Source organism: Gymnoscopelus braueri, assembly GCF_963280865.1.
Source record: "Gymnoscopelus braueri genome assembly, chromosome: 15".
NCBI classification, from domain to species: domain Eukaryota; kingdom Metazoa; phylum Chordata; class Actinopteri; order Myctophiformes; family Myctophidae; genus Gymnoscopelus; species Gymnoscopelus braueri.
In genome coordinates, this window is record NC_137620.1 from 35951046 (window position 1) to 35974043 (window position 22998).

At 40.7% G+C, this 22998-nt stretch overlaps 1 protein-coding gene across 1 annotated transcript in view; it reads left to right on the plus strand.

Annotated features, from left to right (window-relative positions):
• Window positions 1-22998, plus strand: part of dnah2 (dynein, axonemal, heavy chain 2) — a gene marked incomplete at both ends in the record, with an annotated part of 428475 nt that overhangs the window by 379626 nt on the left and 25851 nt on the right. Inside the window, 5 exons of the mRNA XM_080450915.1 lie at window positions 1552-1667; window positions 5080-5146; window positions 10285-10435; window positions 21506-21654; window positions 22607-22740. Coding sequence (XP_080307041.1) covers window positions 1552-1667; window positions 5080-5146; window positions 10285-10435; window positions 21506-21654; window positions 22607-22740 — 617 coding nt within the window. The remainder of the gene's footprint in view (window positions 1-1551; window positions 1668-5079; window positions 5147-10284; window positions 10436-21505; window positions 21655-22606; window positions 22741-22998) is intronic.

Below are 22998 nucleotides of genomic sequence, written 5' to 3' on the forward strand. Positions count from 1 at the left end.
TAGATACAGTCTGTTTCTGGTGAAAATGTTGCTAATTCGGCGGAAGTAACATTAGCGTTTTCTCACCGTCAGTTGCTGCTTCATATCCATATGAGTCAAACCGCCGGGATCATTTGTTTATTTTTGGAACACAGCTCTTGTTTTTATGCGATATTAAACACATCTATGGGAATTCAGAATGGGGGGAAAACGCGACCCAGGTAGGATGTGTAGATTACGTCAGACAGAAGTCTGACATCACTGCTGTTTAAAGGCCGCTATAGCCCCCTGGAGTTATTTTTCTTTGTATCGGAATTCCCATAGGGAAATCATATATGAGTCATATACGAACTGTGTTCCAAAAATAAACGAATCAGCCGGGACGAGATTTTACTCATCATTAGAAGCATGCAGCTGACGGCGAAAAGGCACTAATTTATGCAAACGAATTCTCCAAACACAGACGTTATCAAATGTAACTCCATACAATAAACGACACAGAGGTCTCACACACCTGACGGAATCGCGGGGCTGATGTGTTTATTTTTGGAACACAGTTCTTTACATGAAGCAATCTAAGATTTCCCTTTTGGAATTTCAATAGAAAAACATACTTCCATGACCCAGGGGTAGCCAGGGAGTGACGTCAGGACTTCGGTACTCTACTGTATATTACTCTCTGCTCTCTCTCTCTCTCTCTCTCTCTCTCTCTCTCTCTCTCTCTCTCTCTCTCTCTCTCTCTCTCTCTTTCATCTCTACAAACTCCCACCTCTCGGTGCTGTGGGGTTTGGTTTACTTTAGAATGCACAGCAGTGATTAAAACAACAAACAGTGAAAACATCACATAAATGTGTGCTTGACGGGGCTGGTACCCCCCCAGGGTGCTAATGAGAACATCTCACCCCCAAAAACAAACAGAGAAGATGACAAAGGCATAATAACGCTTCACCGGTTGCCAAATCCTGTTTCTTGAGACCAGTCCAGGAATGCCTTGGGACCACATATTATGATTGCAATATATACAGAAAGTTAAGAATAATTACACAGTACATTGTGCGAAAATTCTATACTATCCTATAAAACATATTTTAACCAGTTTAAGCCTATTTAGTTATAGTTGGCAAAATATATATATATATATATATTGATTTATTTTTTTGTGAATCTTTCAAAATGGCAAAAAATAGCAGATTTACAAGCTCACATCGCACCATTTGCTCTATTTGAGCGGTTCGCAAAGTGGGGTTTGGGGACCCCCATGGGTCGTTGAGGGGGTTCCAGGTGGTCCCCAGCTAAATTACTGATAGCTAGGAACCAAATGGACCCTTAAAGAATGGCAACTCTCAGAAGAATTATGGGGGTCTGTGGCCCCATATCCAACTGGGTAGTCATTGAAATTGAAGTTTGAGAATCACTGTTTTATTTAACAATCTGTGTGTGTGTGTGTGTGTCTCTCTCTCTCTCTCTCTCTCTCTCTCTCTCTCTCTCTCTCTCTCTCTCTCTCTCTCTCTCTCTCTCTCTCTCTCTCTCTCTCTCCAGGTGTGTGACTTAGAGGTGCCCTGCTCTCCACAGTTCACTTTCTCCTCGTTCCTGTCGGACGCGGCGGGGATCAGACAGTGGAACTCACAGGGCCTGCTGAGTGACGCCTTCTCCACCGAGAACGCTGTCATCGTCACCCGCTGCAACCGGTCAGACACACACACACACACACACACACACACACACACACACACACACACACACACACACACACAGACACACACAGACACACACAGCCACACAGACACACACAGTCACACAGACACACAGACACACACACACACACAGTCACACATACACACACACACACACACACACACACACACACACACACACACACACACACACACACACACACACACACACACACACACACACACACACACACACACACACACACACACACGCACGCACACACAGTCTCACACACAGTCTCACACACACAGTGTCACACACACAGTCACACACACACACACACACACAGTCACACAGACACACACACACACACAGTCACACACATGCACACAGTCCCACACACACACACACACACACACACAGTCACACATAGGTAGTGTAGGAAATTTTGTGGGAGGCCATCAGGGTTCCTTGAATTATTTTTACAACTCAAATCGTGTATAGAGGTCGTTGAAAAAAATGTGTCCGTGGACAAAATACAAACTGGCGGTCCTTGACATGAAAATGGTTGGTTTAAACAACCTTAGGAAGCAAGCCCAAATAAGCAGCTATACTTTTGTGCTTTTTTTGCCAGCACCGTTTGAAGGTTATGCTCTTTAAAAATCGGGGGTCAAATCAAAATCATATTCTACAATCCAGTATTTTCTTTAACAGAAGGCTTGTTGCAGTTACGAGAAACTTTCCTCCCAGTTGTAGAGATAAGTAAACCATTTCAGAGAACCTATCTGCTTCTGGTAATACATTGGAAGTCATTTAATACCCTGGTTTGATTCCACTCTGGTTTGACTCATGTCTGAGTCTGTCAGGTGGTCTGTTGTCGATCGTCATCATATCCTTTATTTAACCAGGTTATAAAATACTAATTGAGATTCAAATCTCTTTTTCCAAGATTGACCTGGCCAAGAGCGAGCATTCTTATAATAGACGAACAATAGAAAAACAATATGTACATATACTGTATATGACACACAACACACACGTGAACACAATATCCACTTAAAGGTCCTTGCACACTGGTGCGTCTTTTCGTTGCGTTTTTTTTACAACAATGAAAAAAATTGAAAAAACAATGAAAAAAAAAAAAACGCAACGAAAAGACGCACCAGTGTGCAAGGACCTTAAAGTGCAAAACACAAACAACTTTCAGTGAAGCAGTAGACAAAATCACATTTGCCAATAGCACTACTCTCTCTATCCTTTAATCCATTAACTCTTTCATTGCCACACTTATTTCAGACTGTGTCGTCCCAGTGCCACGAAAAATGTGCATTTTTCCTCCGTTTAATTTTTAACATTGAAGTGAATGGAGCAGCAATTTTTTGGATAGCGTTATCTCCTAGTTCCTTTGAGATAAAAAAAAACAAGACCAAAAAAAAAATATATATATATATATATATTTTTTTTATAATTTCGTCATTTCCGTCCGTGGCCATGATAGCCATAGTAGCATCGGACGGGAATTCCCGTTTTGGGCAATGAAAGAGTTAAGACCCGGAACGCATCTGTGTAATTTTAAGATTTCTTTGGCTATTCAAAAATAGCAGATATACAAGCTTGTAGCGCCGCACCGAGTGAATATGTATACGTTTTAAAGCTTTTTTTTTTTAAACTCTGATCTGTGCTTCTGGGTGTCCCTGGAACAACACATTTTGAGATGGGGGGTCCGCCAAATACATATCATTTTGGCGGTCCTTGACGAGGAAAAGTTGGACCACCACTGATATAGCAACATACTATTAGGATTTAGAAATCCCAAACTGTTTTGTTCCAGGGACCCCCCCCCCCCCCAAGCAAAGATTTCAGTTACAAATGTTTGATTTGCACTTAATGTTCAAGATTTTTCAAAAATAGCAGATCTACAAGCTCATGAGCTTGTAGATCTGCTATTTTTCTGCGAGGGTTCCTGTGGATCAACAATACAATGGTGTAACTTTTAAAGGGCATCTGTTCCCCAAAGATGTCATTTTAAGCAATGGGCGACACATTTAAAGTGCAGATGCAAAGTAATGATATCTAAAAACGTACACTACAGAGGGCAATGTCCACAAACAATAGGCCAGGCGCGCGGGAAGTCCTTAATACCTAGGGGGGCTGTGCGTCGGGGGGGACTCCGCGCGCCCGCGTGAAGCGCGGGCGCGCGATTTTTTTGCGATTTTTTGGGGGGTTTCTGTGTTTTTCCCCACACAAAAAGGCAGAAAGACAGTGTAAACACCAGGTTGAAGTTCATCCATGACCGTAACAGACTGCTATGATCCATAAAATATATATATATTATAAAAAATAAAATAAAATAAAACTTTTTTTTTTCTTTTTTTTTTTTTCTTCCCATCACCAGGGGGGCTGCTCCCATCACCAGGGGGGCTGCAGCCCCCATAGCCCCCCCCCTTCCCGCGCCACTGCAATAGGCCTATATCTTTGCTGTTGGGTGGAATCCTTGTATGTCCAAAAACCGTTCCTTTTTTAATTATTTCAAAAACAGTAAAAATAGCCGATCTACAAGCTCACAACGCGCCCTGACGCAACGAGTTATGAGCTTGTAGATTGTCTATTTCACTACTTTTGTGTGACACTCTTGATGAAGTAGGGCGTTAATTTAAGAAAAAAACATAAATTGTTGAAATGTGGAGGTTTCTGCCCGACGGCAACGATATGTCTTCAATTATTGCCCGGTGAAAAGCTCAGCTGCGGTCTCTTGTTAGCCATTATCTTATATATTCAGCTAAATTAACAAGCCTCGATGTTTTTTCCGCCCGTCAACAACAACAAATAAAAAGATAATTGCGTCGCGCCATCAGCCCGCTGAGATTTGGCTGTGCTCAGGAAGGAGACGTTAAAGTAGCTGTGACAAATGAGACGGTACATCTGGAGCAGATAAAATGACACTCCTGACATTAATATAACACAATAAAAGTGACATGTTAAGTACACATCACTGGACCCTGTCTCAGCACGACGCTGTGTGTTTGTGTGTGTGTGCATGTGCATGTGCGTGTGCGTGCGTGCGTGTGTGCGTGCGTGCGTGCGTGGGCGCACGTGCGCGCGTGTTACTATACTTGTGAGGGGCAAATCTCCCGACAAGTGTAGTAGAATTTGAGAAATAGACAATGTCCAGGAAGTTATAGGTCTCACATTTAGGGAAAGATCCAGTTTATAGGTTAAGGCATTTACGTTTAGGGGTTGTGGTTAAGAGTTTTACCCGATGTATGCTTATAGTTGCCGCCGCTGTGACATAGCTGAAAATAGCCAAATTTTTACCTTGTAGGCACACATCCAAATATGACTCAGACTTTAGTGTCCATAAAATTGACGTCCTGCATTTTTTATAATTATAGTATTACCAACGTGTGTGTGTGTGTGTGTGTGTAGATGGCCGTTGATGGTGGACCCACAAGGTCAAGCTCTGAAGTGGATCAGGAACATGGAGGCGCAGCGGGTAAGACCAGTGGTGTAAAGTAATTAAGTACATTTACTCAAGTGCTGTACTTAAGCACAATTTTGAGGTATTTTTTTTACTTTACTAGAGTATTTCCAATTTTCACTACGTTTACTTCTACTCCACTACATCTCAGAGGCAAATATTATACTTCTACTCCACTACAATTATTTGAAAACTTTAGTAACTAGTTACTTTGTAGATTTTTATTATTATTACAAATTATACATTAACCACTTCAGCCCTATATATATTTCGACCATTTGAAAATAGCCGATCTACAAGCTCACAATGCATCGCGATGCGACGCATTGTGAGCTTGTAGATCGGCTATTTTCAAAATATGTTTTATACATTTTATACCTTTTGAAAACTTGTGAAATGGGTAATTCTGCATATATTGAGTACTTTCTACTTTTGGTACATGTTGATACCAATACTTTTGTACTTTTAGTCAAGTAAATTTTGATTACTGGACTCTTACTTGTAACAGAGTATTTCTACATGGCGGTATTGATACTTTTAAGTAAGAAATGTGAGTCATGTCCACCACTGGGTAAGACATGACGTCACACACAGAACCACAGAGAAATGACCTCCACCCAGCTGTACTGTCACCTTACCATTGGGTCAAGCTCCTCAATGTGGACGCTAGTCCACCTGGTCTCACTGAGTCTATTTACCGTATCGTTGTTGTCGGACATAAACCTCTGATCTCCATATTTAAACGTTTTGTGTTTTTCCGTAATTTAACGTCTTACTTGATCACACTACAGCATCACAAAGCAGTGTATGCCAGTCTATGCGGATCCAATACCACATAATTATCACATGAATCATGATGATATTTAATTCACAGCAATATTTTGAGTAATTCAGTTGTTACATCTCTAATTAAACATCAGAAAAAACGCTACAAAAACATTAAATGGAGGAGATCTGGATGAAATAAATATGTGAAGACGTTTGTGTTTACGTTCCACCAGGGGACATCGTCTCGCTCTTCATTTGATGAGATAGCCGTCAATAGTAATTCATTTGTTATGTTGATAGTGAATCACTTAACAATTTGGGAATGATTAAATACTTCCCAAATTATTCATTGAGGTTCATTAAGTATTCATGGAGTATTCTTGGAGGTTTTGCTGTTTTATTTTATTTTTGGGTGGCGTTTTTTTGCCTTCTTCTTTTTCCATTTGTGTAACTACACCACTACATGAATAAAAGATACAAATTAAATTGTGTCTCCACTCATGGAATCATCTACGGGTGATTCTCCAGAGGAATGCTACGTAATAGCAATCTTTTTTTCCTCTTTTGGAGAGACTTATAAATAGAACAATGGAAACAAGCTGAGACTGGCCTAGATACACATCATAATGAAAACAAACAACACTTTAATTTCTCAGGGCTGAATAATGTTAACAAACATGTCAGGAGGGCTGTTTTTCATTATTATTATCTTTTGTTCTAACAGTAATCTTCCTTAACCACTTAAACCCTAGTGTTCCTATTCTAGTTATGTCATAATAGGTGATCATTCACCAAATATAACAGATCTATAGGCTCACAACCCGTCGCAAAGCATCGCGTTGTGAGCTTTTAGATCTGCTATTTTTGACAACGAGATTTGGTGTATAAAGGAGAAAAAAAAGGAGGGGGCCAAGGATAGAGCCCTGGGGGACCCCGCAGGTCAGCGAAATAATGTAGGGTTTAACCCATTCAAGCTGGGAACGCATATATGTGTCATTTTAGATTTTAGCTTTATTTTATACTTTGGGGCTATTCAAAAGATCTACAAGCTCATAGCAAGCTTGTAGATCGGCTATTTTTGAAAGATCTTGAACATTTTGTGCAAATCTTTGAATACATATATATTTTTTAAACAACATTTTTACGTCAAATCTTTGCTTCTGGGGGTCCCTGGAACAACACATTTTACAAGTGTTCGCTTAAAAAAATAGATATTCAAAGATTTTCACCCATTTTCACGATTTTTCTAAAATAGCAGATCTACAGAGCTTGTAGATCTGCTATTTTTGAATAGCCAAATACATCTAATAAAATGACAGAGATGCGTTCCCGGATGGAATGGATTAAGTGGTTAATCGTGGTGGAATTTCACACAAAGCGTTGTAGGGTTGATAAACAACATTCATCTTTCAACATTTGCCGTTTGCCTTTCAACATTGGCTCCATTAAACCCTTAACCTTTCACATACATAAAAAAAAGGTTAACATACGCATACAGCCTCACATGAAAACAACCAAGGCCCTTGTACGTGGCCCTGCACCCCCCCCCCCCCCCCCCCGGAGCAGCAAAATGGAAGCCAGATTTTCTCGCGGGCGGCTGTTCTATCAACACAGGCATTAAAAACATGAAGTGCATTACGGCCGTGTTACAGGAGGCCGTTTGACATGCGGGGACCTTCAGTCTGACTGCCTATCAGATAAGAGCTTATAGACCCTCTGCACAGCAAGGCTACCTAGAGAGAACACATGTATGACCACGTTTATAGGAGCAAATTCCTCTGTCTGTCTGTCTGTCTGTCTGTCTGTCTGTCTGTCTGTCTGTCTGTCTGTCTGTCTGTCTGTCTGTCTGTCTGTCTGTCTGTCTGTCTGTCTGTCTGTCTGTCTGTCTGTCTGTCTGTCTGTCTGTCTGTCTGTCTGTCTGTGGTGGAAAGTAACTAAGTTCATTTGACTTTACTTGAGTATTTCCATGTTCAATGCTTTGTGGGTCTACTCCGTTACGTCTCAGGGGAAAATGTTGTACTTTTTACTCCACTACATGTATTTGAACGCTTTAATTAGGCCTAAGTTACTTTGCAGGTTTAGTTTACCTTTACAAAATATACAGTTATCAAATTAAGCCCTATTTTATATATAGATAGCCGATAAATAGCCGATGTACAGGCTTGCGTTGTGAGCTTGTAGATCATCTATTTTCAGATGATTCTGACAACTTTTGAAAGTGAGACATTCTGCATAATGAGTACTCTTGGTTTTGTAAGTATAGTATACTTTGATGCCACACAATGTATGTCCAAATTAAATGGGAATAAAGAAATGTGTAAACAGAGCTTAGAGGGAATACGAAACTATAAACATTTTGCATTTTCTATCAGAAATAGTTACACATCCTTAAGAAAGGTTAGCTTGGGATAAACTTTCATAAACGGGTGACAGCAGTATTTTAATGTTTTACATTCACGTGGTATAAAACCGACATATGCGACAAATAGCAGCAATTTATTCCAACGTAATTAAAGGTAGTTGCTCTGTTCATAATATGTACAGCATTTCCATGTACCGAGGTCATTCGGTGTAAAACAGTGCAGCAGGGATACACAATGATTTGTAACTCTCTCTCTGTGTCTTCGGAGAGAGACGGAGAGAGAGAGAGAGAGACAGAGACAGAGGGAGGAGAGCTCTCTCTCTATGTCTCTCTCTCCAAATGGATACTTTTTCATGCGTGTTCCTTTGGTCCAGTGTGACATTTGTGTGTGTTTGTTTTCCTCAATAACAACCTTGGAAAGAGTCACTTCAAACGCTGTGGATTGCTTAAAGTGCTGCCTATTTGGCTGTCTGGGGACCTAGCAGACAGACAGACAGACAGACCTTTATACTTTCTCATTTCATTGCTGTCGGGTAGAAACCTTGTATCTCCATATTCAAACGTTTTTTTTTTGTAAATGAATGCCCTATTTCATCGCACAAGAGTTTCGCACAAAAGTAGTGAAAATAGCCAATCTACAAGCTCGCGTCACTATTTTTTTTTTTAATGTTTTTTTTTATAATAATAGTAAAGAAACGTTTTTGGACATACATGTACAAGGTTTGTCCACCCGGCCGGCAGCGACCATTGGAGATGAAAGGATGTGGGAGGTTCAGGTGGGTGAATAGGAGACGTGACATGTTTCTGCTTCGGGTCACTGGCCTTTGTCTGGACCTGTTGACTCTACCTTTCAATGTCAGTCTTTACTTCTATCTGCCCAGGAGACCTCTGCTCTCCTCTTCTATCATCACTCTTTATCTCCTAGCCTCCTCTCTCTCTATATCTCTCTCACTCTCTCTCTCTCTCTCTCTCTCTCTCTCTCTCTCTCTCTCTCTCTCTCACACTCTCTCTCTCTCTCTCTCTCTCTCTCTCTCTCACTCTCTCTCTCTCTCTCTCTCTCTCTCTCTCTCTCTCTCTCTCTCTCTCTCTCTCTCTCTCTCTCTCTCTCTCTCTCTCTCTCTCTCCTTCTATCTCTCTCTCTATTTGGTCTCTTTCACTTTCTTTCTCTCTGTTTCTCTCTGTCTCCCTCTATTTCTCTCTGCCTGTGTCTATCTGTTTCTTTCTCTCTGTCTTTCTCTTTCTTTCTTTCTTTCTCTCTCTCTCTCTCTCTCTCTCTCTCTCTCTCTCTCTCTCCTCTCTCTCTCTCTCTCTCTCTCTCTCTCTCTCTCTCTGTGTCTCCCTCTTTTTCTCTCTGCCTGTGTCTATCTGTTTCTCCCTCTCTCTCTTTCTCTCTGTCTTTGTCTCTCTCTTTCATCCATCTCCGTCTGTGTGTGTCTCTCTCTCCATCTCTCTCTCATCTCTCTTTTTTCTCTCCATCTTTCTCTCTCCGTCTCTCTCTCTCCGTCTCTCTCTCTCTCTCTCTCTCTCTCTCTCTCTCTCTCTCTCTCTCTCTCTCTCTCTCTCTCTCTCTCTCTCTCTCTCTCTCTCCCCATCTCTCTCTCTCTCTCTCATCTCTCTTTTTTCTCTCCATCTTTCTCTCTCCATCTTTCTCTCTCCGTCTCTCTCTCTCTCCCCCTCTCTCTCCCTCTCTCTCCATCCATCTAGCTCCACATCATTGGTCTCTCCACTCTGATGCTGTCTCTCACCATGCGAACACAGTGTGACATTTAGGTGACAATTTGGAGGCAGCAATTGTTGCCCGATAGACGAGGTCCTTTCAGCCGACAGAGTCCTTTTGACAGTCCCATGCCCCGTCTCAATCACTTACTTTGTTCTCTGCTCTTTACATTGTCCACGTTTTGCCACCTCATGTCACCTCTCTTATCCTCTGGCCTGTGTGTGCGTGTGCGTGTGCGTGTGTGTGTGTGTGTGTGTGTGTGTGTGTGTGTGTGTGTGTGTGTGTGTGTGTGTGTGTGTGTATCAGGACCTGAAGGTGATAGATCTACAGATGTCAGACTATCTGGGGGTCCTGGAGGAGGCCATGCATCGGGGGACCCCCGTTCTACTGCAGAATGTCCAGGAAGAACTGGACCCCTGCCTGACCCCCATCCTCCACAAGTCCCTCACACGCATCGGTCAGTAAACACACACACACACGCACACGCACACGCACGCACACACACACGTATCGATCACCATTTACGTTGGCAATTTTTGGTTAATAAATACCGTTTTCTTGAAATGATCCCCTTTTCCAAAACCAGCGAAGAAGACGCAGTATTATGTTGTTAAGTCATTATAACACCATAACGTGGTTAATAATAGTTTTTTTGGGATGTACATGACACGAAAATTAAGGGAATAATAACGCGACTCGCGTCGATAAGTAATGGAGCGTGGACATTTCCGCGTTCGGCTGCAAACAGTGGGTAAGTAATGCCATTAGCTCAACTATTAGCCATATTTGGCTAACTCCAGGCGAACTGGTGGACCGCAGCATTATTTTCGATTCCACTTCACATTAATGCATTTATGTCATTTTTACATGCCGAGTTAAGCTCTGACATTTAAGTGAAACCTGATATTACCGGATTGCTACAATGGCTTTAGCACATTTTAGATGGGGGAAAAAAACGCATTCTAACCCAAACTATAACTTCAGACTTAAAGACCCTGTAAACAGGAAATTAACGTATAAGAGCAGTTTTTCTGGCCGGGGATAAACCCCTCACCTGATGACAGTTTCAGTGATGTCACCAGTGTCATTGATGGCATAATTATTTCATACCTTCAGTGGACCTCCCCCCACAGCCCTTACACAAATCATTGTAATTAGGCTGGGTGGTTTATAACAAATTCTTCTTTTGTCTGACAAAATTTGAATACATAATACTGCTTATATAGGCCTACTCATACTGGTTAGGGTACTTCCTGTTTACGGGGTCTTGACCAAACCAAAATGTAATTGAAAAGCAATGTGTTCGTAAACAAAGATGTTTTCATCACTCTTCAACCATTGTCAACCTGGTGTCCCTCTTCACAAAGCGCTGCGATGCGGCGCTGTGTGAAGCTTGTAGGTCGGCTAATTTAGTTATTCATCGTATGACAAAGCAGGGCTTTAAGGGGTTAACCTGCCCATAATGTCTTCCCCATGTGGTCCTGTATGTTATATAGTACTTTGTATTGTGTGTGCGTACTGTGTGTGGTGTGTGTGTGGACATACAGTCCATGCAGGTAAAGGTCAGGTCCATTGTTCATGTCAGCAGCAGCTGCGGCTGTGTGTCATTCCTCATTGTTTTCAACCAGCGGCTTCCACAACATGTACTGCATAACATTGGTTCTCAAAGTGGGGTCCGGGGACCCCCAGGGGTCACCAGGGGGTCTCCAGCTAAATGTTTTAATATAGCATCACAATAATTTTAACCACTTTAAACTTTTATACTTTGGCTATTCAAAAATAGCAGATATACAAGCTCATAGCGCGGCTTGTGGATCTGCTATTTTTGAAAACTCGTGAACATTTTGTGCTAACCTTTTGAATATATTTTTTTTTAAAGCGAACATTTGTAACTCAAATCTTTGCTTTTCGGGGTCCCTGGAACAAAATATTTTGAGATGGGGGGTCCACGGCCAAATGCATATCATTTTGGGAATCCTTGACATGAAAAAGTTTGAGAACAACTGCTGTATAGACCTGAGGTTCTCAAATGTTTTCATGTCAAGTACATGTTTTTTGGCCGTGGGACCCCTATCATAAAATAGTTGGTGCCAGGGACCCCATACAAGATTTGTGTTGTTAAAATGTTTTTTTTTTTAAATATCACATTTAGATTTTGATCCTATATTAACACATTGCGTGCCAATCGCGTAGTTCTACGCGAACCTAAATAATTGCGCAGCGTGCCAGTCGCGTAGTTCTACGCGAAGTTGTCTTTTTTTTTTTTTTTTTCTCGCAGGTTCACATTTCATTGTAGGCCTCCCTCGCAGTGACACATTTCATTGTAGCACACCCGGATATGGAAATATATATATAAATATCCGTATCCGGAGATTTTCGTTACCACCCACCACCGCTCTAAATCTTCCCCTAATCCGCCATTATCGAGTTTTTTTTCTCCTCGCTGAACGCTGTTTAACATAAACCGCGACTACTGCAAAATGGAATGTCGCAAAATGGAAAGTCTTCTCTGGAGCACTCACACAGCTACCCTGTGTGTCTACAAACAGTTTAACGCGCGATCTTAAGGTATTTAGCGAGGTCTGTGGCGACGTGAAAAAAAAAAAAAAAAAAAAACGCTGGCACTGGTGAGTACATTATGATATTAAACTCTGGCGTGGAATGTGTTAACACATTTTGCTGTGGACCCCCTGGAATCCCCTTCAAGGACCCGTAGGACCCCACTTTGAGAACCGTTGGTATAGACCACCGTTCAAACCTAACCAGATGGCTCATTCTTTATGCAGGGTCCCCACGGTCATGAAATTCCTGGAAAAGTTTTGAAATTGAAAAAAAAATAATCCAGTACTGGAAAAGTTTTGGAATTGATCAAAGGTCCTGGAATTTATCAAGGGTCCTGGAAAAATATTTGGCTATGCATTGTTTTTGGCTATTGATTTTGTTAATACAAAACATTTTCATAAACATGTATAACATTACACGAAATATGTAACATATAGTTTTTCGCCGAACGGGCTGTGTGATGGCAGCCTAATGTATGTCTCAATTGTTAGGTTGCACTGCATAGGGTGCCAGGTTGGTGTCACGTGATAAAAAGAACAGATCTACAAGCTCACAACATGCTGCAGCGTGATGAGTAGTTAGCTTGTAGAGCTGTTCGTTTTGTCACGTGACACCAACCTGGCAACTTGTGCAGGTTGTGTGTTTGCTGTCCCAACAAACAATTGCGAGCAACACGTGAATCGTCGGTGAAGCGTAAACGATTGAATGCAGTTAAATATATCGGTTGAACTAGTATGATCCACAATGCCAGGGAAATGTTCGTTTAATAATTTGTGGATTACAAATGAAAAGTTTAAAGACTGGATAAAGCGAGATGAGGACCCGAATAGAGCTGGCTGCAAGTTATGCCACAAAACTTTTGATGTTGGGAACATGGGGGAATCGGCGCTGGTCAGTCATGCGAAAAGCAAAAAACACCTCGACCTCAAAAAGGCTGCTCAACAGACCGCTGGTGTCGGCACCTATTTTACACCTGATGTAAGGCCAGGTCCAACTGGTGCTTCTTGCACGACCGCAAGACAACAACAACCCACGCTCAACCAAGCCGTCGCAGCTTCATTTGACCAGCTGTCGGCTGAAGTGTTGTGGGCACTTAAAACAGTGGACTCTCACTATTCGTTTACCTCCAGCGCCAACACGAGTGAGCTTTTCAGAGCTATGTTTCCCGACAGTGCAATAGCGTCCAAATTTGCGTGTGGGGAAACAAAATGTGCGTACCTCAGTACATTTGGACTGGGACCCTACTTTAAGTCACTCATCGTAAGAGAGGTATCCAGGCAGGCTGCTTACACGTTGATGTTCGACGAAAGTCTCAACAAACCGCTCCAAATGAAGCAGATGGACCTGCATGTTCGGATTTGGGACGGGGGGGAGGTGAAAACCAGGTATGTAGGCTCTGAGTTCCTAGGCCACGCAGCTGCCCAGGACATAGTTGAACGGATGCAAAATATGCTATCCGATACTGGAATAAAGAACCTTGTGCAGCTATCCATGGATGGGCCGAATGTAAATTGGAAAGCGTTTAATTTACTTCAATCTCAACTTGCCCAAGTTAACAAATCCCTACTGAACATCGGGTCGTGCGGTCTGCACACACTGCATAATGCGTTCAAGGATGGATACCGGGCAACTGGATGGGAGGTGGACCATACTCTCTCCATGATGTATTGGATGTTTAAAGACAGCCCCGCGCGCAGAGAAGACTTCATAAAAGCCACAGGCTGTGACACGCCCATGCTTAAATTCTGCCAGCACCGATGGGTTGAAAATGTGACCGTTTGTGAGAGAGGACTATTGTTGTGGCCTCACATTATTAAGTACATTGACGCAGTGGCAAGAAAGGAAGTACCAGAGCCAAAGATCAAGTCGTTCCAGGAGGTCAAGAAAGCCTCTGCAGATCCACTGTTTGTAGTGAAAGCCTCAATATTCCTGAGCATAGCCAAGCAAGTCACTCCCTTCCTGGTCCAATACCAAACGGATAAGCCAATGTTACCATTCATGAGTGAGGACATGTACAGGCTCATAAAAGGTAATTATATAGCCCTTCTATAGTAAAATATTATTTATAGTCCTACATTTACATAAAGAGTACAAAGTATTTATTTTAGATAATTTCACTTATATTTGTCAAATTTTCAATACTTCTACTCCACTACATGCATCTCTGTGGCAAATAATTAACTTTTTACTCCACTGCAGTTATTTGAAAACTTACAAGTTACTTTGTAGATTTAAGATTATTACAAACTGTGCATTAACCAATTAAGCCATATTTTGTACCTTGTCTTTTCGAAAATAGCCGATCTACAAGCTCATATTGTGATTTGTTGTGAGCTTGTAGATCAGCTATTTCCAAAAGATTTTGACACATTTTGAAAACATTTTGGAGAAAAATTACTTGTGAAATGGGACAATCTGCATACTGTACTTCTACTTTTGGTACTTTTTGTTTTGATGTCAATTTCTACATTGTGGTATTGCTACTTTTATTTAAGAAAAACGAATCTGAAAAGTTTTTCCATTACTGTTGAGTGGCCAGATATTATAATAATACTGGCTTTGTTATTAATGAAATGCATGAGCCCTCTATTGACCTTAAGATGTAATACCACAAAGAGAGATATTTTACAGTAATATCCAATTTTGCTCCAGTGATTAATCAATGCACATTGAAATACAATTTTAAGCTAGAACATAAATATGACAAATATTATTGTCAGTCCATGTATAAATACATTTGTTAAAAAAAATATTTCTGATGAAGACAGTCAGTTACCAATGGAGCCAGTAAACTCATATTAATGATTTGGCCTTTAATAGCTTGTTAATGTAGTCATGAGAAAAAGTATTGACATAGATGGAGCAATAACAAAAGAAATGTGTCTGCAGGGCTTATGGACCGTTTCATCACAGAGAAGACCATGAAAGAGGCTACCTCTGCATACAAAGTTCTCCAGGTGCCCTTTGAGCAAGCAAGTGAACACAAGGATGCTTCAAAGGTGGACATTGGTTTTACAGCAGAAACAGCACTCAGTAAACTGAAAAACCAGAAAAAGATCTCAGAGAGGCAGGTGCTTGAGATAAAAACAGATTGTAAAAAATTCCTCATTTCACTCTTGCGCAAGTTTGTTAACAAGTCACCTGTGCAGTACCCACTTGTTAGAAACATGCAATGCCTAGATCCAAGACAAATGGTTGCAAACAAAGAGCAGTGTGGGAACAAAATGAAGAGAGTCCTGCAGACCCTTGTGGCTGCAAATCAAGTGCAGGAGTCAGTATGTGATGATGTCTTGAGAGAGTACAAGGAATTCTGTGATTTCTCTCTGGTACTCCAGGGTTCAGAGAATTTGACCCCTCCTCAGATAGAGTGGATACTTTGTTTCATGAGACTATGGGCTCTAGCAGTAAATTCAAACATCTGTGGGATGTGGTGAAGGTGCTCCTTGTGATGTCCCATGGACAGGCAAGTGTGGAGAGGGGATTTTCTGTGAATAAAGAAGTTGTGGTGGAAAATCTGAAGCAAACGTCTTTAGTGGCACTGAGACTCATCATTGACCATATCAGGGCAGTTGGAGGGGTTTGTAAGGTTAAGCTCACAAAAGAACTGCTCGCATCAGCTTCAGGTGCAAGGCAGAAGTATGTTGCCCACCTTGATGAGCAAAAGAGAGAGAAAAGTAGACAGAGTCTTGTTATGAAAAGACAGACTCTCATGGATGAATTAGGTGAGCTGAAAAAAAAGAGGGCTAGAATTGATGCTGACTCCAAAGCCATGGAGAAAGCTGCAGATGAGTTTGCAGAAAAGGCAGAGACCACTAGCAAACTTACCTTCATTGCAAAGTCCAACAGCCTCCGCCGTTCAGCTAAAGAAAAAAAAACAAGCCTGCAAGACATTGAAAAGCAAATTGATGAGAAGCTAAGAGAAATGAAAGAATGAAAATAGTGGTAACTGCTATTTATTTGCATTGTTTGTTTTGTTTACAAGCCTATATAGGCAGTGAAAAATAGGAATGCAAAGGCATTGTTTTGGCAATAATCAGCTCTGAAGAATGCCATAAGAGTCTCAGTCAACATCACCACAGGTCACTCCCCATGCGTAAAGGGCAAAGGCCACAATATATAAACTTATTACATAATACCTAACCAATTAATCACAAACAGTGGTCAAGGCTGACCCTGACCTTACTTCAGAGGGTATATGGCACCAATTCAAACCTGGCCATACACTCCTCCGTCCAGTTTTGCTCATTTCTCAGTCCAATCATTATTAGGATACAAACATGTCATATTAAAATCCCTGCATTATTGATTTTGATACACGTGGTCAACACACACAATGCCACTTTATAACAATCCATTCATTGTCACTCAAGCTCAAGACAATTAATAAATGTACCAGCCCAGGCCAGCTCTTGTAAGGACGTTTTTAAGATTCCAAGATGACTCAGTTCAATGAATGAATTGATTAATGTAATAATAACAATATAGAACTTGACATCAGAAGCAACAGGAGTTAGCCCGCCGCACACAGACAGACAGCATGGCTCATTATAGCATGCTTCATCCATTCAAAGACAAGTATGTACTATTAATAAGATAAATGAAATCAACTTACGCTGAGACCTCTTTGCCACTGATGATCTGAGCTGACATGGTGTGACCTGGCTGTAGGGACAGTTGTGTCGCTGTGAGATGCAGATGTGAGCGTGTCTTCACTCTTCTGTTGTGAAAGCAACACAACCAAGTTTTGAGAAGCTGGTGGTGCTAGTGAATCTCTGCTTCCGTTACGCTAGTAACGTATCCCTCCCATATCCTCGATCCCTCCATTCACAGAGAACTTCATAGCCCTGATACTGTACGTGACTGTCATTATGTTATCTGACAGTCATGGATGATCTTCAAAATAGTGTTTGACCTTTCTCCCTTTTTGGCCCGTGCATCTACATGAACGTTCATATTTCAAATATAAAGTGCTTACCCTATGGCCACGGTTGTTACAATTGTGTACGGGCCCCCAAAAGTACCTGTTTCTTTCGTATTGTTCAATAAAAAGCATTTTAATCCGATCGGTGGCCATTTTCTCCGTTTTTATCGATTTGCTTTCAATAACGTGACCCTATCGGTTGGAAGGTGTACTGCACTATGACTGCTGTTTATTGTTGTGCTGTTTTACTTACTTAGACTTACTTAGACCCGTTCCTGTTGGAATGTGCTGTTTGACTGTAATTGTTGTGCTTAGGATTAAGTTGACTTATTTTATTTTATTGTGTTGTCCAGGGGAAGCCAAATATGTAAGCATTAACTTAATGCACTTTAACATTACCAGGAGTAAGCTGTTTTTTTATTTTATTATTTTATTTGACTGACTTACTCTACCTGTTCAGTGTTTTTAGCTATTTGAGCATTCATTGAAATATTGTAGCATCTACTGGTCTGGAAATACTGTACTGTTCCTAAAATAAATGGCACTTTAAGTTTACCACTCTTGATTTGTTTTGCATAATTATGTTCATCCCTCCTTGTGGCTGACAGTATCCTCTTGTTGATATTAACTTAATAGGAAAAACATAGGAAAACCAACAACAAAAGTGTAATTTAAAACGCCCTTGCATCCTTCATTACTTTTGAATTCATAAATGGGGCAAATGCAAGGCAATATTATTTAAATAAAATAAGTCATACGGATGCCATAATGAGTCTTCCAGTGAGCTATGCCCTAATTTTGCACGAAATTTTGAATGAAATTGTACTATTCTATATTCTATGCTTTATTTTTGCTACACTGCCTATCTTTGGGCATTCTACATAGGAGTAAGAGACACATTATTGCGCTGAATGATTGTTATATAGGCCTGGAAATTGGGCTAAATATTCTGGAAAAGTTTTGGAAAAGTTTTGGAATTTCATTGCTAAAAATGTGTGGGGACCCTGTTTATGGATTCTTCATGTGTGTTATTTTCTATCCTTGCCAGCTGTTTCCTCTGATTGAGTGATCTATTGATGAGAAGAGACTTGTTTCAATTGAGCAGAGAGCCTGACAGACATAGAGACACTGTCACTTACCTCTTATTCGTTTGCCACCAATTTACTTTTTGCGTGATTTGTCAAGTCCTCATGGTTGTCAGCTCTGTTCTGGTGCTGTCAATAATTGTTTGGAATTTTATTAGATATAGCAGTGTTTCTCAACGGGGGCGGTACAGCCCCCCAGTGGTGGAAAAAGTACTTAAATTTGGTACTTAAGTAAAAGTATCAATACTACGATGTAGAAATACTCCATTACAAGTAAAAGTCCGGAATTAAAAATGTACTTGAGTAAAAGTACAAAAGTATTGGCATAAAAATGTACTTAAAGTACCAAAAGTAAAAGTACTCATTATGCAGAATTTCCCAATTCACAAGTTTTAAAAATATATATATTTTGAAAATAGCCGATCTACAAGCTCACAATGCGTCGCGATGCGACGCATTGTGAGCTTGTAGATCGGCTATTTTCAAATGGCCTAAATGTATATAGGGCTGAAGTGGTTAATGTATGTTTTGTAATAATAATCAAAATCTACAAAGTAACTAGTAACTAAAGTTGTCAAATAATTGTAGTGGAGTAAAAGTACACAATTTGCCCCTGAGATGTAGTGGAGTAGAAGTAAAAGTATTGGAGATTGGAGATACTCAAGTAAAGTAAAAATACCTCAAAATTGTACTTAAGTACAGTACTTGAGTAAATGTACTTAGTTACTTTCCACCACTGGGCGCTGTGAGCAATAGTCGTTCTGTTGGGCGTGGGGGTTAAGGGGCTTTGATATTAGATAGGGGGCACTGACACAGCTTGTATGGTTAGTTTGAGAATCGCTAAACTAATATTCATGTTTCCTACCTGAAGTGTGAGCTGCACAGACAGACATGGTTACTGCTGTGCTCCGTACATTATTAACCACTGAAGCCCTATTTTATAATTAATTAGTTTTACATTACCCAGTTAGAGTTGAATGTTCCAATATATAACTGTAGCTGTTGTTTAACACATTGAGTGCCAGGTTTTTTTTAAAACAGGGTACAGTTAGTGCCTGCAGCCAGTTGAAAATAGTCAAAAATAGTCAAAAATACATAGAAAACAAAAAAAGTACACAGGAGCCGAGATACAGGCTTTTGAAGTCATAAGTTAACCAGGAAGTGGATTGAAGTCTAAATCTTCGAAAAATTATATCTCCTGGTGCTGTGAAGGAAAAAAATATATAATATTTCCTCGTTTGGATTCTCAAAAACGGTCCGGACCGTTTTTGGCACTCAATGTGTTAACTGTAAATAATATTACAATGGCATCCCTGGACTATTTTATTTGTATTAAGTAGTACGGTCCAGTTTCATGTAAATTATGTTATTCAGCATTCAATTAGACGTGTTCTAGATTTTATAAGCAACACAGTATAATAATAAACATAAATTCTAATATTGGGTTGGGGGGCCATAAGGGACCAGGATATTGGATAGGGGGCGCGGGGCCAAAAAAGGTTGAGAACTGCTGAGATTCAGGCAGTACCGCCTGAAACACAGGACAGATATAGATTTTTTATTTTTTTTTAATGTACAGGTACTGTATTTCTTCAAAAAAGATAATCTCTAGCTTTCTAACAATGTGCAAATGCGCTATTGTCAAATATAGTGAGTATTTTAAGTATACTGTAGGCCTGTCACAGAAACGTGGTTCGCTTTTGCAACAGCAGAATATTGAGGGGGCTGCTCAGACATCAGCATAATAATACATATTTAAAAGTTTGCTTCCACCCTTACTGCAAAATTCAATAAGAATAGAGCCATAAAATGTAAAAACAATAATTAAATAAATAAATTTAATAATATAAAATGAAACCAGCTCTTTAGCTCAGCTGGAGATTGTATGCACTAGTGGAACATCCTGCCTCAACCCAGAACAAGTTCTCAACTATTATTATTAAAAAAAAAAAAAAAATACCTGTTTTTTTTATTGATTATTAGTCCGATATTTGAACTGCACGAAGTACAGTCAGACATTAAGGCTAAAAGCATAACACATAAAAGTCATGGGGAGTTAATTGTTTCCATTGTGGTCCTATGTATTCAATTCATCAACATAGAATAAAATAAATAGCACAATGATACATGTCATCAACAAATACAAAACACTTATGTACAAAGAAGAAAAAGCAAAACGTCGGCAGTGAATGACACCTCCTTTCTATGGGAATGTGCATTCACCTCCCCTTGTGGTCTCCTGATACTGTAGATGTTTTTTCAGGTCAGTTTTGAAAGAAACCAGTGATTTACATCTTTTAATGGATGGTGTCTGTCAAGGCATTCCACATTTTGGTGGCAGAGTAGTAGAATGAGATTTTTTCCCATGTTTGTTCTATATTTGGGTAATACCAGATCGTTTTGGCTCCCTCTAGTATTGTGGCTGTGAGTGTCTCACTTTGGAGAAGTGATCGTCACTTTGGAGAAGTTTTCACAGGGGTCACCAACATGTCCGTACACGGACAGACGTGTCCGTGATAAGACAATTTTTTTGATTTTGAGACATAAATTATGAAAAATATATACATTTATTTCATTCTCTAAATATTCTTCTCTAAATATTCACAATCTAATAGTTCCTGAACGTGAATGAATTAATTTGGTAAAGTGTCGGGATTACATTCTAGTCATTAATTACCCTGCACCAATTTGAGCACCTGTGGTGCCCTATGTGCTCTCTGGGGGAAGTGGAGAGAATGAAGTCCATCTTAAAACTCGTGGGAAAGTGGAGATATTTTACTAAATGCGCGTTTTCGGCCATTAAATGTCAAATGGATATGAAAACTAGAGGACAATTAGCTGACCCCAAGTTAATTGTTGTGTAAGTACAGTTACAACTAAGCAAAAATAGCAGATGTACAAGCTCGCTCTCTCTCTCTCTCTCTCTCTCTCTCTCTCTCTCTCTCTCTCTCATATCCAGGTGGCAGACAGATGTTAAGGCTGGGTGACAGAGATGTGGAGTACAACCCACAGTTCCGTCTCTACATCACCACCAAGCTGCTCAACCCACACTACACCCCCCACATCTCCACCAACACCACCATCGTCAACTTTGCTGTCAAGGAGCAGGTGTGTGTGTGTGTGTGTGTGTGTGTGTGTTCGCGTGTGTGTGTATGTAAGTATGTGTGAACAAGTTAACGTATTTAACCCATTTGACCTGTTAAACCTACACATTGTTATACATATCGTCTCTGGCGGGTGGAAACAAAAATAACAAAAGTAGCTGATCTATAAGCTCGCAACGCATCTCTTCGTGCCATGTTTCGAGCTTGTGAATCTGCGACGTATGATGCTTTTGTGTGACGCTGTATGATTAAGGAGGACATTAATTTACGAAAAAACACAACAAATTATGGAGAGTTTTTCATAAAACTTAGGTTAGGATTTAGAAGGCATTTCTAGTGGTAAAAATGGGTTAGCATAAGACCTTTATTGATCCCGCCCATGAGGGAAATATGCAGTTGCCAAAGACAGCACAACAGTTAAGATACAGAGTACAGGGCAAGAAAAACTGCTGTAGATACAGCAGAGTAAAAACAAAACATAACTTTCACAGGAAAACAAGTGAACGCACAGCAAGCTTGTCAGATAGATATGATTTGTGTGTGCGTGTGCATGTGCATATGCGGGTGTGTGTGTGCGTGTGGGTGCTCGTGTTTGTGTGTGCGTGTCCCCACAACCGTATTAAGTAGAAATCTGAGAAACGGGAGACATTGTAAGGACCATTTTCCTGGTTCTGGTCACTTAATTGCATGCTTGTGGCAATTAAGTGTCGCGCTGCAACGCATTGTGAGCTTGTAGATCTATGGCTATTTTTCGGTGCACGCCAGCTTGTAGATCTGCTATATTTCAGCTTTAGTTAACCATAAATGGCCAAAAATGGTAAATGTGGAATTCATAAAATTGCATAAGTGTAGTAATACAAATGTGTGTGTGTGTGTGTGTGTGTGTGTGTGTGTGTGTTTGTGTGTGTGTGTTTGTGTGTGTGTGTGTGTGTGTGCGTGTGCGTGCGCGTGCGTAGGGTCTGGAGGATCAGCTGCTGGGCGTGGTGCTCCGCATGGAGTGTCCAGACCTGGAGGAGCAGAAGGATGCTCTGGTGGTCAGCATGGCTGCAGGCAAGAAGAAGCTACAGGACATGGAGGACGAGATCCTCAGGTACACACTCACACACACTCACACACACACACACACACACACTCACACACACACACACACACACACACACACACACACACACACACGTTTGTATTACTAGAACAGTGGTTCTCAAACTTTTTCAAGTCAAGTCATGTTTGCGGACCCCATTCTCAAAAAAGATTTTGTGCCAGGGACCTCCAAAAGCAAAGATTTGAGAAAAAACGTTTTGCCTTAACCCATTGAGACCTGAAGCCGCGATTCTACATGTCTCCTAAA